This window comes from Sinocyclocheilus grahami, unplaced genomic scaffold (genome assembly GCF_001515645.1).
Source record: "Sinocyclocheilus grahami isolate Dianchi unplaced genomic scaffold, SAMN03320097.WGS_v1.1 scaffold448.1, whole genome shotgun sequence".
Classification (NCBI taxonomy): Eukaryota; Metazoa; Chordata; class Actinopteri; order Cypriniformes; family Cyprinidae; genus Sinocyclocheilus; species Sinocyclocheilus grahami.
In genome coordinates, this window is record NW_015505627.1 from 634088 (window position 1) to 648148 (window position 14061).

Consider the following 14061-nt stretch of genomic DNA (forward strand, 5'->3'; position numbering starts at 1 on the left):
CATAAAATGCGTTGCACAAATTCGAACATCTGGGTTGTGCTGTTCTGTTGTAAATAAATCTTAACCAATGACTCCTAATTGCATCTACTTCTGGAAGGCCAAATAAAGTGATTTTGCTATCGCACTGAAACACACAGTGTCTCCCTGGCATTATGCTAATATTTCCACATAGTGACGTAGACATGTGGGGGCATGTTAGAACGAGCCGTTTTAGGTAGGCGTGGCTGACTCTTAACTTTTATAAAGAATATCTCTTTGGATTTGAGACTTTAGTCTTTGCAACTTTACAGATCTTCTTTATGCACCAAGAGCTTGTAACACTCCAAAGAGAAAGGAAAACTTGAAATTGCATCATATGACCCCTTTAATGTTTTTGTCTCTTCACTCTGGCCGGGACAAAGCATCACAATATGGCAAGGGGTGGACCATTTAACCTTAAACCGCATAAACACATTTCATTACACCAAATACACAAACTAATGTTCTTTTTAGCAACATCGTATGACCCTTTAATTATAAAACACTGTTATAACAAGGTCATGTTTATTTTATTCTATTCTAATATATTTATTATATTTTATTGTCCTCTCAAACATCATGGATCAGCATTTTCTATTGTATTCTACAGTATTTCTATAATAAAATAAACGCAACCCTCTACATTGCGAGTAAATCACTCGCAAATGCGACTAAATCTTACTCTGGGCGACTAAATAATGTCTAACATTAGCCATTGGCTAATAAATTCTTAGATTTTACACGCCAGTACGTGTGTGAGAGGCGTTCAACACAGACTTTCACTCGATAAACACGCTGACTGAGCGCTTGAGTTTCGCTCTCCGTCAAGCGATCTGTACTATTTGGTCGCGCTCAATGGATCATGTCATGTACTCAATGAACGCGCAGTATGTAGCACGCAGCGTATGGAATTACATTTCTGCCGAAATTCTGCGCGCGAAAGATCATATTTTGAGCACGCAAAAGTGCGTTTAGCACGCGCGCGAACTGAGTTTTGTGGAGAAAATGTTTGTCTCGCAAAGAAGAAAGTATTTCGGGCGCACGAAAATCAATTTTGCATTTAAAGTAAGTTTTTGGATGTGTGCAGACCTTCTCTTTTGCGCGTGCAACGTTTCACTAGCTTGCTCCCCTGATCCCCACCCTCAGTGCTCTCTAAATGCCAACAGCTCGCATGCTCAACACAACCCAGCGTTACAATGTGCCATAATTCCAGCCAATCAGAGACGAGGCTGCTAAATTCTGATTGGCTGCCTTGACAACCAATCACAACATTCATTGCATTATCTCGACAGCAAAAGAGGAAAAATACAGTGCATGCATAATTATTATGCAAGTTGATATTCTGATCATATTTTTTTCCAAGCACATTTTACCAATAATTATAACTACTATTAATCTTGTATTTAATCATTTATAATCTATATATTATTGTTCATGAAGGCTGGAAGTGAAAAACGCCTTATATTCAGGAGTGCATAATTATTAAGCAGGTTATCTTCGACAGATAAAATCTCGATATGGACTAAAAATGAACTCCCAAAACTTACTGCCAGGTTCTGGAAGATCAATTCTTCAAACAGTGGTACAAGAGGATGTGGTGCTGGTCCTTCAAGAGTCACTCTCAACTTGACTCTGTCTATAAAGCATATATATATATATAAAGCAGTCTTCAAGTATTTTACTACACTTCAGTATGTTATTCTTATTAAGTAGGGGTCATTTTTTAGGATTCTATACTTCAGCCAAGTCTCTGAGAACCTGACTCCTTGTACTTCTGGAGACTCCAGGTAGGTTGCAGTTTACTTTCAGTCTGAGTTAAATCTCTTTTTTGGCTCATTTTATCTGTAAAAGAAAATCTGCTTAATATTTATGCACACCTGAATATAAGACATTTTTCAGTTCAGCCTTCATGAATAATTATATATAAATGATAAATTATTAAATACAAGATTAATAGTAGTTATTAAGATTGACGTCATTTGGAATTGGTAAAATGTGCTTGGAAAAAAATATGATCAGAATATCAACTTGCATAATAATTATGCATGCACTCTATTTTTCCTCTTTTGCTGTCGAGGTAATGCAAGAAATGTTGTGATTGGTTGTCAAGGCAGCCAATCAGAATTTAGCAGCCTCGGTCTCTGATTGGCTGGAATTATGGCACATTGAAACGCTGGGTTGTGTTGAGCATGCAAGCTGTTGGCATTTAGAGAGCACTGAGGGTGGGCATCAGGTGAGCAAGCTAGTGAAACGTTGCACGCGCAAAAGAGAAGGTCTGCACACATCCAAAAACTTATTTTAAATGCAAAATTGATTTTCGTGCGCCCGAAATACTTTCTTCTTTGCGAGACAAACATTGTCTCCACAAAACTCAGTTCGCGCAAAACGCACTTTTGCGCCCTCAAAATATGATCTTTCACATGCAGAATTTCGGCAGAAATGTAATTCACCTGTATTTGACATACCGTAAACTAGTGTGAAGGTGCACGACTCGCTTGTCGCTTTACTGATAGTGCTGTGTTTCTCACACATGCAAAGAGAGAGAGCGAGAGTCTTGCATACCACGCTGAATCGACGCGCTACATGTAAACCATATTATTTTTTGTATTTTCCTGTCAAAATAACAGTTCATTTAGAATTATTCAGCTTTTAAGAACAAGCAGAAGATATGCCGGTTTCTCGGCAGTGGGCGGAGCTAATGCGCGAACAGCTCTAGTTGGCTGGCGCTCATCTATTACCGTCCCTGTTTTGATTTCAGCAAATCAGTTCGAGCGAACGCTGACAACGTGATTAATATTCATGAACCCAGCAGATAATAATAATAGTAGTAGTAGTAGTAGTATATTTTAATAATAATTACTATTACCTATGCTATGACCAACAATATCTTAAACACCACCACCACTAAGTTCAGTTAAAATGACAAATATGCATTCATTCATGGTTACCAAGTTTTAGTTCTAATCACTAGTTCTATCATTAAATAGTGCTTAATTATCATAATATCATAATATAATGCTTGATTGGCTGAAGTTAAGAGTGCCCATTCAGTTATTTAAGAAGCTGTTCCATTTCACAAAGATAAGCTGATTGGGTGAAATCATGTGTGTGTGTGTGTGTGTGTGTGTGTGTGTACCTACTTAACCATATTTTGGGGACAAATTTGTACCCAAAAGTGAGCAAAGCCTGACAAAATCGGCAAAAACCTCAATTTGTGGATGTTCTCATTTGTAAAACTGTTCAAATAAAGTAAACAACGTTTTTTTTTACTTTTGAAATTGTAAAGATGCAGAAAGTTTTCTGTGAGGGGTGGGGTAGGGGTGGGTTTAGGTTAAAAAGTGTATAACTATCTGTATATAAAAACAATAGAAGTCTATGTAATGTCCCCATTTAGATAGCTAAGTAAACGTGTTTGTGTGTGTGTGCAAAATATTATATCAGTCTGGCGAGTTAACAAAAAAAATGTACTAGCCAATGGCAAATATATTGCCAAGGTGTGCGAAGAAGGTTGGAATGTGATATTTCTTATTATATAATAAGCATCAAACAAACAATATAATTTTTATTCTCAGTGATTAAAAGATTAAACTGATTTTTTTTTTTTTAAATGATTGCACAACCATCAATTAGTTGGTGATATGCACTAAGTATGTAAATGACCACTGAACGAAAGAAGCAGAAAGAAGCAGCATGGTGTGTCGGTTTCCATGGTGACTAGTCGATTCTTTGCTCTGTTGAGAATGTTAACTGAACTTACTCCCGGATGCGTTTTTTTGGAACCAGCATAGCTCAAGTAAGCAATGTTTGGGTTAATCAACCGAGAGTTCAGTGTATATGGGACGGTAAGTTAACCTTGCTTTCTGGAATACCCTTCCACTGCATTTCAGCCTGGTATTGCAGTGAAATGTCTGTGATATTGAAAACTGGAATTTCCAACAATTAATTACAAAGGCATTAATCACAGTGTTTGACCTCATTCTGAGCTGTTCTGTTGAGTAACAATTCTGGCTACAACATTTTAACAATATGAGGAATGTTTGTCTGGCCCTGGGATTAAAAGCACACCCTCTTTTAACACAAACACATATCTTAAAGGCCTATACATTATCTTATCTTATAGGACACACAAACAGAGGATATTCAATTGTGTTGTCCACTATTAGTGCCACAACCTTGTCAGATCTAACACATACAGCCCATAGTAGCCAATAGGGACTTTTCTAACAGAGCACCACAAGCAGGGGTTCTGCAGGTTTTATGAAGGTAAACTTAAGACCTTCTTAAGAACATTTAAGGAACACAATGAGTTTCAACAGATCTCCACTACATTGTTTTGTTTTGTTTTTTTACAAAAGAAAAGATAGCGCTGCTGCCACATACTAGAATATGGAAATAATTTTACTGTACCTTCTGATCTTCAAAAAAGTGTTATTCTTGCTTAGTATTTCTGCCTCGTTTAATCAGTGGAATGGCGTATTAGACCATCAGAAATCCGCACAAGACACGATTGGAATCAAAACACCTAACGTTACCCTACCTGGACAATAAACTGTATGGAGATGCTGCCATTTAAAAAGTTCGGATGTTCAGACAAAATGATTACAGCTGGAAATTTAAAGTAACGTTAATTTTTTTTATCAAACATTTGAAATTTGTAATGCTGCTCAAACCCATTGTGTACAATTCTTAGCAAGATTAATTTCACAGATTCTGAGACACAAGTACTGAGCAAATACAAAGCTAACTAGAAGGATTCTGTTAACGTTCAATTAGCATCGTGCGAATGAGCAGATTCAGAAACTAAATGTAATCAATGTGGTTAACTGGCATGACAGAACTCCAGCTGAACCGGCTCCGGTATATTTACCCGCACATGTTGACAAGGGCACGGAGGACTCTCCAATCTCTGTCTGTACGCGAGTCACTTGAGCTCCACCACAACATGATGATATGTCCTCAAGATGCGACTTACCAGAAAACGTGTGGAACTCGTGCCTTGGTCGATAGCAGCTACAAGGGGGCCCAGCATGATCCTGTTCGACGATGCGGCCATTGTGCCGTTCATTGAACCAGTGAGTGACCACAGCAGCCAGAAGTATAAGACTGGACACTGGCCTCACTGCTCTGCGCTCCGCCCTTACTCTCCCGCAGACGTCTGCGCGGCACAGACGGAACGTGATGACGTAAACACACGCCCCATTCAGTAGGAGGGTTTTCCTAATGAACGTCAATATGGCAAACACTATTTACCGAAGCTTTCACACGTTGGAATCTAAACTTCGGAGTATAAACTTTTTATTATAGAGAATTGTTATAAAGTTTGTAATAAAACTGTACATATGCAATAAATGTAACTGGCATAAAGTTGGCTTGACGTTGGACGTTCGATATTCGCAAATTTAGGGACCGTGTCTAAAGTTACATGCTATATTGGTGTACACTTTTCTAACTTCAATAGCATTTGAGGAGAATGACTTACAGTCATAAAAACAATTGTAAACTGTTCATCTAGGCGTCAACTATAATGCACACCTTTTACATTTTTGATATTTATTAAATTAAACTGTAAATCATATGTAAAAATTGCCATTTTTCACTACCGAATGGGCTCAAAATGCAAAATATGCCATAATTTAAAGCTCAATAATAGCATTTGAGCAGAATGACTTATAGTCATAAAAACAACTGTAAACTGTTAATCTAGGTGTCAACTATAATGCACACCTTTTACATTTTTGATATTTATTAAATTAAACTGTAAATCATATGTAAAAATTGCTATTTTTCACTTCCGAATGGGCTCAAATGCAAATTTAAGGCTCAATAGCATTTGAGGAGAATGACTTACAGTCATAAAAAAGCAACTGTAAATTGTTCATCTAGGTGTCAACTATAATGCACACCTTTTACATTTTTGATTTCAAATAAACTGTAAATCATATGTAAAAAAAAAATTGCTATTTTTCACTACCGAATGGCCTCAAATGCAAAATATGCCATAATTTAAAGGGGTCCTATTATGCTCTTTTACAAAGTCTCGATTTTGTTTTGGGGTGTACTAGAACAGGCTCTCATACTAGGTTCGAAAAACACATTATTTTTCACATATTTTACATTATTACAACATCTCTCTCCTCAGTCTGGCACGAACGGCTTTAATAGTTCCTGTATCAAATGAAGGCCCGCCTTCTGAAATACGAAATGAGCTGTGAATGGTTAGCTGGGCCAGTGTGTTGTGATTGGCAGCACTCGGCGCCTGGTCGGGAAATGTCATGCCCCTTACCATAGCACTGCCAGCTTCAGTGTAAATATCTCTTCAAAATCAAATCAATTTGAGCACGATTTAAACCCCGATGATTGTAACTAAGTTTGTCTGCCTTGGGAAAGTTAGCGTGTCTCCGACATAGTGATAACACTCGTTGCCTTCTCTAGTGCAGCTCAACCAGGTCTCGTCCCATTCGTCAATATTTGTGATATCACAAATCCCGGAAAATATGCTTTGTAGTCCAAACGAGTCGTTCGTTGTAGAAAAGTTATTTCTGTTAAATAAAATATCTCCTTTTGAAGTGGACTTTGAGCTTTGTAACTTTGCAGATCTTTTTTATGCTCAAACAGCAACATTACAACTAACTAAAGTTGAAAAATTGAAAAAGCATAATAGGACCCCTTTAAAGCTCAATAGCATGAGCAGAATGACGTACAAATATAGAAATTGTAAAATTAATGTATTTCAAAAGCTCCATTAAACAACAATGAAAAAACAACACCGACAACTGTGATAGTTCATAATTTTTATTGTTCAATTCTTATCTTTCAATCAATAATATTTTTATATTTTCCCAGGACCACCACCAACCCCTAGACCACCACCAATACCTAACTTTTACATAAAATAACTATAATACATTATTTATACAGGAATGTATCATTATTTACATAGGCAGCACTTCCAATCAATCTTTCGAGCCCTGTTGAACTGGCTGTCTGTCATTGGAATGCATGCCACATGGAACCACCTCCTGCATTGATGACATTCGATCTGAAAAAAAAAAAAGATATAATCTTATCAAATTGCTTAGTAATATGTAATATATTATTAATGCATGATGATTTTTTTCCACATTAATGTACACACAGCACCCCATATTGACAGGAAAACACAGAATTGTTGACATTTTTGCAGATTTATTAAAAAAGACAAACTGAAATATCACATGGTCCTAAGTATTCAGACCCTTTGCTCAGTATTTAGTAGAAGCACCCTTTTGATCTAATACAGCCATGAGTCTTTTTGGGAAAGATGCAACAAGTTTTTCACACCTGGATTTGGGGATCCTCTGCCATTCCTCCTTGCAGATCCTCTCCAGTTCTGCCAGGTTGGATGGTAAACGTTGGTGGACAGCAATTTTTAGGTCTCTCCAGAGATGCTCAATTGGGTTTAAGTCAGAACTCTGGCTGGGCCATTCAAGAACAGTCAAAGAGTTGTTGTGAAGCCACTCCTTCATTATTTTAACTGTGTGCTTAGGGTCATTGTCTTGATGGAAGGTAAACCTTCGGCCCTGTCTGAGGTAAAGGTGACTTGACTTCACATGTGTCTTCAGCTGCTTCTTGAAAGTTGCAGATCATTCCACCAGAGAGGAACAGAGACGGTGAAGGTTTTGGAAAGTGACTTTTTACCTCACTGTGAAAGAACACCAAGACGTTGCTCATTCAATGACCTGAGCTGACAGGAGGAAGAATACACTTGAATTAGTGAATTGAGGTAGGGAGGTGCTGTTTCAGTGGCAGTCCTAATAGCCAGTGTGTAAACTTTATTTATTTCAATTCTGGTCACAACTGGGAGCCACTGGAGTAAGATCAGAAGGGATGTGAATTGAGTTCTCTTTGGGTAATTAAAGACCAGGTGTGTTGCAGCATTCTGAAGTGAAAACATATGCTAATTTGACTGGACTATTGAGAGGCCATAGGGAGTTGGTTGTTGTTATCAGCTTGATTTTTGCCTTCAGAAAGCAGAGCAACAATGGGTATTTTTTTGTTCAATTGATTCTGATGTTGGATTCAAGGGCTTCTCTTCCATCCATGTTGTCACTGACAATATGAGTACCGTTTTATAGTGGCATCCCATTACTCTTTTTGTTTCTGACATTTGTGAACAAGATACAGTATTTCATTCCCTCAATTGAGAATGGAACAAACCTGACTACTTCCTCCTGAGGTCATTTTGTGCAAATAGGTGCAATTCACAATTTGTACTCATGGTGTTGCTATTGGTCTACCACAGCAGCGATAGAGGCACAAGCATGGAGCACTGAGTCTTGTCTGTGCAGTCAATGTGACTTTTTATTACAATTACAAGTAGTGCTGCGGGACATGTTCTTAATGAAATGATTCAGTTTGACTGGAATAATGGGTAGTATATATTTCACAATTAAGCATATAACTTTTCCAGTCAATCAGATGGCTGCATAAATCCATCTAATATTCACTTCACTTGAATGTGAAACTGCACTGGTTTATCAAATCCGACATTCTTTGCTTTAGACAGTAATGAAAAAACTTACCGGTGTATTAAATGTGGTTGTAAACTTTGTAATATGTATTTCACATCAATCTGTCTTTTAAATGTGCATACATTATTCACAACCATTTTTAATACTGGGTTAATTCTCTCTTGCCTGCTGTTTGCCAAAAGTTAACTACCTTATCTGTAAATGAGGAACAGCAGGCTGTATATTACTGTCTCTTGGCCCTTTAAATCTGTCATAAATTCCAGTCTTTTAGGCATTACTGTACATCTGAGAGAGACCCAGCTGTTGTCACATCTTGTTTACAGAGGAGAGCTAACCCAGCAGCTGACAAGCTCAAGGCATCATCCCTGCTCAATATGCTGTATTGTCAGAGTAATTTTGACATAACTATCCTCTTCATGACAACATCAAACCTCAGTGAGTAGTTATACAGTTGTTGTTTTTTTTGCAGGTCTTAAAAAGTGTTAATTTGTGCTTTGACAAATTAAAGCCCTATAGAGATCTTAAATCAGAGCAGAAAGTCATAAATTCGTGGCATTAAATGTTGCATGCATTGCAAAAAATCTTGCTCAGTGTTTTTGTTTGCTTTCCAATACAAATATCCAAAGGTCCTTGAATCAAGATACATTTACTTGAGATGCAAAATGAAGATATTAAGTCTTGTTTTCTGAGAAACTGAACAAAATTGAGTTTTCTATACTTAGTCTTAAAAGAATCATTTTACCTTCATAAAACCTGCATAACCCCTTGTTCTAGCATACTGTTATCTTTAAAAATGTTGTAATGCCTTGTGCAATAAACAACATTAACAATATTCTTACTTCCTTTGTTAACAGCTCAGAGACTTTAAAAATCAGTTTATTATAGTTTCAGCTGTAAACTCAGCAAAAAAGAAACATCCTCTGACTTTCAACTGCTTTTATTTCCAGCAAATGTCTTAACACATCTAAAAATATTTGTTTTAACGTAAATTGTTAACTGTTCTTCCTGTCTCTTTGTAGCACTCTCTTAAATGTCTTACATTATGGACATTGCCGTTTATTAGCTACATCTGCAGGTGAGCAGGGGCCCTGGCTATCTTTCTTCTGGTGTTTTTCAGTAGAACATTTACATTTAGTCATTTGGCAGACGCTTTTATCAAAGCAATTTACAGTTGAGGAATACAACGTATCATAAGATGGCAATAAACAAGAAGTGCCCATTATGCAAGGTTTCAGTCATTGTTCTAAATAATAAAAAGATAGGACAGGAGGATAATAGCAGAACAGAAAAAGTGAGGGCATAGAATTTTATTATTATTATTATTATTATTGGAGGCAGTTAGAAGCTCACTGAAGAGATGAGTTTTCAGTTGTTTCTTGAAGATTGTGAGGGATTTGGCTGTTCGGATGGAGTTAGGTAAGCCATTCCACCAACAGGGTACGGTGAAAGAAAACTGGACCACAAGCCGCCGCTCATTTACCAGCTTCTGGAGGGGACGTAGATGCATGGCGAGAGTGCAGGTAGGAGGGCGCGGAGCCCGTGGCTGTTCTGTAGGCAAGCACCAATGTCTTGAACTTGATACGTGCCGCGACTGGAAGCCAGTGCAGAGAGATGAGAAGTGGTGTGACATGGGCTCTCTTGGGCTCATTGAAAACAAGACGTGCTGCTGCATTCTTTTGCAGAGGTCTAATTGTGCATGATGGAAGTCCAGCCAGAAGAGCACTGCAATAGTCCAACCTAGAAATGACTAGGGCCTGGACGAGAAGCTGCGTTGCATGCTCAGTTAGGAAGGGTCTGATCTTCCTGATGTTGTGTAGTGCAAACCTGCGTGATCATGCTGTTTTTGCAATGTGATCTTTAAAGGTCAGCTGATCATCAAGGATCACCCCAAGATTCCTGACCGAACTCGACAGGATTATCATTGATGAGCCCAGTTGGATGGCAAACTGGTGCTGTCTTGATGGGATGTCGCAACGTGCTGGTCTGGAGGAAATAGGACAGATATTGTCTAAGCAGCTAATTAGTGTAGAAAATAGCATATCTGTGACACAATTCACATCTAATGATGCAAAGTGAGTGGGGGTGGGAAGAGAGGATGATACCACAGAGGAAAGTCAAGGAGAAAGAGACTTTAAATTTAATCTAAATAAAACTGGCCGAGGGGGGTTGGTGGTGCGGAAGAAGGTAGATGTAGATTAAAAGTAATAAAGAAATGATCTGAGACATGCAAGGGGTTGACCAAGATGTTATCTGTGATACAATTGCGTGTAAAGATGAGGTCGAGCTGGTTACCTGTTTTATGGATAACTGTGGTGTTGAGCCACTGAAGGTTGAAAGAGTCTAGGAGAGAGTGGAAGTCAGCAGCAAGTAGCTTCTCAAGGTAGATGTTGAAGTCATCAAAAAGTACTAGGGCTGCCATCCTCAGGGAGTGAGGACAGCAGCATATCCAGTTCTTCTAGAAAGTAGAAATCTGACCTGGAGAGCAATAAATAACTACAATGTGGAGTTTTACAGGGAGTGTGACTGTAACGGCATGAAATACAAAGGAAGTATTGTTATAAGAGCATGTGAGGTATTTCCAGCTTTTGGAAATGAGGAGACCCGAACCCCCACCTCTCCCAACCTGATGGGGAGTGTGGGTGAATGAGAAGTTGTTGGAAAGAGCAGCCGGGTTTGCCGTGTCTTCAGGTTTAATCCAGGTCTCAGTCAAGCCTAAGAGACTAAGAGTTGACTGAGTAGCAAAGGCTGGGATAAAGTCAATTTTGTTGACAGCTGACTGACAATTCCGGAGGACCATAGAAAAAGAAAAGGGTGCAATAGAAGAAGTGTGGATATGATGCAGGTTAGCATGATTGCACCATCTCCTGCTTGTTGTTGTGAGACAACAGGAATATAATGTAAGTACATGTTGAAAGTGGTGGAGAGAGGAAAGGAAAGTAAGGAGAATAAAGGAAAGATACTACTGTGTGTTGTCAGTGTCGTTGCTCGGTTGAGTCGCGCATGTAGCGTCGCAGGTCTTTACCTCATAGGTATTCACACAAGGAGGGCTGATGCTTTTGCGCCAGGCCGCCAGTGCACCGACTTTACACAGCTTAAACCTCTACGGTACGGAGTTGCAGCGTCGGCGCCACGGTGGGGCCTGAGGGGTCCCGGCCCGGCAACCTCGGTCACTGTGCCCCCTCACCTCTGGTGCCGTCTCCGTAGTGGGCGCCCTGATTTTAGTCGGTGCGGCAAGGTACTGCCCTGGGAAGGTCTCCCAGGCTGTTAAATACACAGATTAAAAGCGAAATGTTTTCATTTCGGTTCGTTCTTAGCAAAAAAAACGTTTTTTTTAGTTCAGGTTATGCGCGAAATAAGAACGGTGCTGCATTTAGAAAGAATTCTTATTAACTTTGCAATTATTCTTGAATTTTCAAACTGCTAACACTTTGCAGTTTCGAATTATGCCTTTACTGTATGACCAAAAATTACGGAGTAGGCCTAGTACCCAAAACTCAAACCCAACTTTACCTTACGTTTCTTTATAAATTAATTTGTTTTGGCATGTTTATTGCTAAGCATATATTATTATATACTGTAATTATATTTATCTATTAGAATTATATATTTTTACATTCTTATTCTGATACGGTTAAATTTAAAGGATTTGTTGTAAAGTGAGGGGAACTAAAATATCTAAAGTGTTCATAATGTTGGTACATTATAACATTATTAGGCCTGCCGTTATTATTTCTGAAATTGCAACTTATACGAGACGTATCTTTTTTTTATTTTCCTCAAAAAATTTTTTATTGTGTTTTTAAAAGCATGCAGCAAACAAAAAGATGCGATTAATCTGTTAAAATGTGTTACTGTGGGTTAACAAATTTACATTAGTAGGCTATTCTTATGCTTGGCTTCACAGATAGCAACAGAGTCTGGGCCAAATCTGGTTTACATTCACTTCTGGCTTTTTTCAGTCTTGATTGCAAATGTTTTTAATTTTTATGTACGATGGATAATTAAAACAAAAATCAGGCGTGTGTATTTATAGCATCAATTTACTAGGCCTACATTCTTTTTTTCAGAAATGGAAGTAACTTAAAATGTTATTGTGTGTTTGTAATTGAAGGTATACAGTGATGTGCTGTTTTTAAGTCACATGACATTTGAATGTCCGGTGTTACGAGATTTTCGGTTTCCGAGATATTCTGTTTCAGTGGGCGGAGCATACATGAATATTCATGAGTTCCCGGACATGCGCGTGGAACCAAGTGGAACTGAGAATTTCAGTTCACGCTCCTTGTATCTCAGCAGGTTTAATGGGATATTTTAAAAAAGGTAAATATTTTACAGCGTTGCACAAACCTATGCCTAAACTACATTTGTTCATCATTTTGTAACCGTTAAATTAAAGTGTAATGTTTTCATTAGTTTGCACGTTTTGTGCAGTCGTCACTGACGGAATTATTGCAGACATCCAGCACACTTAAGCTACTTGTAGCCTAACTTTGATTTCAGTTCGTTGTGCTGTAGCTTGCAATGCTTTAAAAATGTTTAAAATTGTTTTTATTTAAATACAACAGCTGAAATAAACTTGTATTTGTGGATCATTTTTCATCTATCATGGTGTTCTTAAACTGTTAGGCTTAGGCTGTATTTACAAAATGAATAGGAATCTAAGACCACACACACAAGCATGAAAGTGTTCCTTTAATAAGTAAAATTTTGGATTAAACAAAATTGGATGGACAAAAGTTTAAAAAGCAACCTATATTTGGTACACTGTAGATGAGAAAACAAATACTTCACAGCATTTTATGGAATGGAATAAGAAACTAATTTCATGTTAAAAAATTATTTCATTAACAAATGTTCATAAGTGTGAGTGTGCTTGTGCTTGTTTTGATATGATATATAAAATACTGTTCTAAGGATTTGTATTATAAGGTTCTTTGTTCATGTCACCAACTGCATCAGATTAAAAATATAAAAAAACATTAATATTGTGGAATAATTTTACAATTTAAAATAAAGTTTTTCCCCCCCTGTGATGTCAGATCTCAGCTTCTCCTCTTCAGTGTCACATGATCCTTCAGAAATCATTCTAATATCCTGATTGTCTGCACAAGAATCATTTCTGATTATTATCAGAGTTGAAAATTGTTGTACTGCTTAATTAAGTGTGGATAACAGCGACAGCATTCCTTGATGAATGGAAAGTTCAGAAGAACAGCATTTATTTGAAATATATTTTTTTACATTATAAATGTATTTACTGTCATTTTTATTAAATTAATGCATCCTTGAAGAGCAAAAGTATACATTTCTTTAAAAAAAATTAATTCATAGTAATCCTAAACGTTTGAATGGTAATGTCATCAAATGCTAGAATCAAGTGAAGAATTGTTTTTTTTAGCTTTATGTAAAATTTTTATACAGCAGATTCTACAAGGACGTTAACATCACACTCTCTTGTCTCCTATGTTGTCTTGTTTTGGTGCATACATCTCTTTAGTTTGTAACAAGGATTCAATAGTGATTAATGCTCAAT

The 14061-nt window shown here is 37.6% G+C and overlaps 1 protein-coding gene across 5 annotated transcripts in view; it reads right to left on the reverse strand.

Moving 5' to 3' along the window:
• The window catches only part of LOC107552382 (glycerol kinase), a 36327-nt gene extending 31130 nt beyond the window's left edge, over positions 1-5197 (reverse strand). For 3 of the 5 annotated variants that reach the window (XM_016234247.1, XM_016234246.1, XM_016234248.1), the window contains exon 1: positions 4991-5197. In XM_016234247.1, the coding sequence (XP_016089733.1) occupies positions 4991-5083 (93 nt within the window). In that variant the 5' untranslated portion in view covers positions 5084-5197. The remainder of the gene's footprint in view (positions 1-4990) is intronic. The other 2 variants (XM_016234250.1, XM_016234249.1) reach the window with 1 other exon arrangement.
• Positions 5198-14061: the final 8864 nt, after the last annotated feature.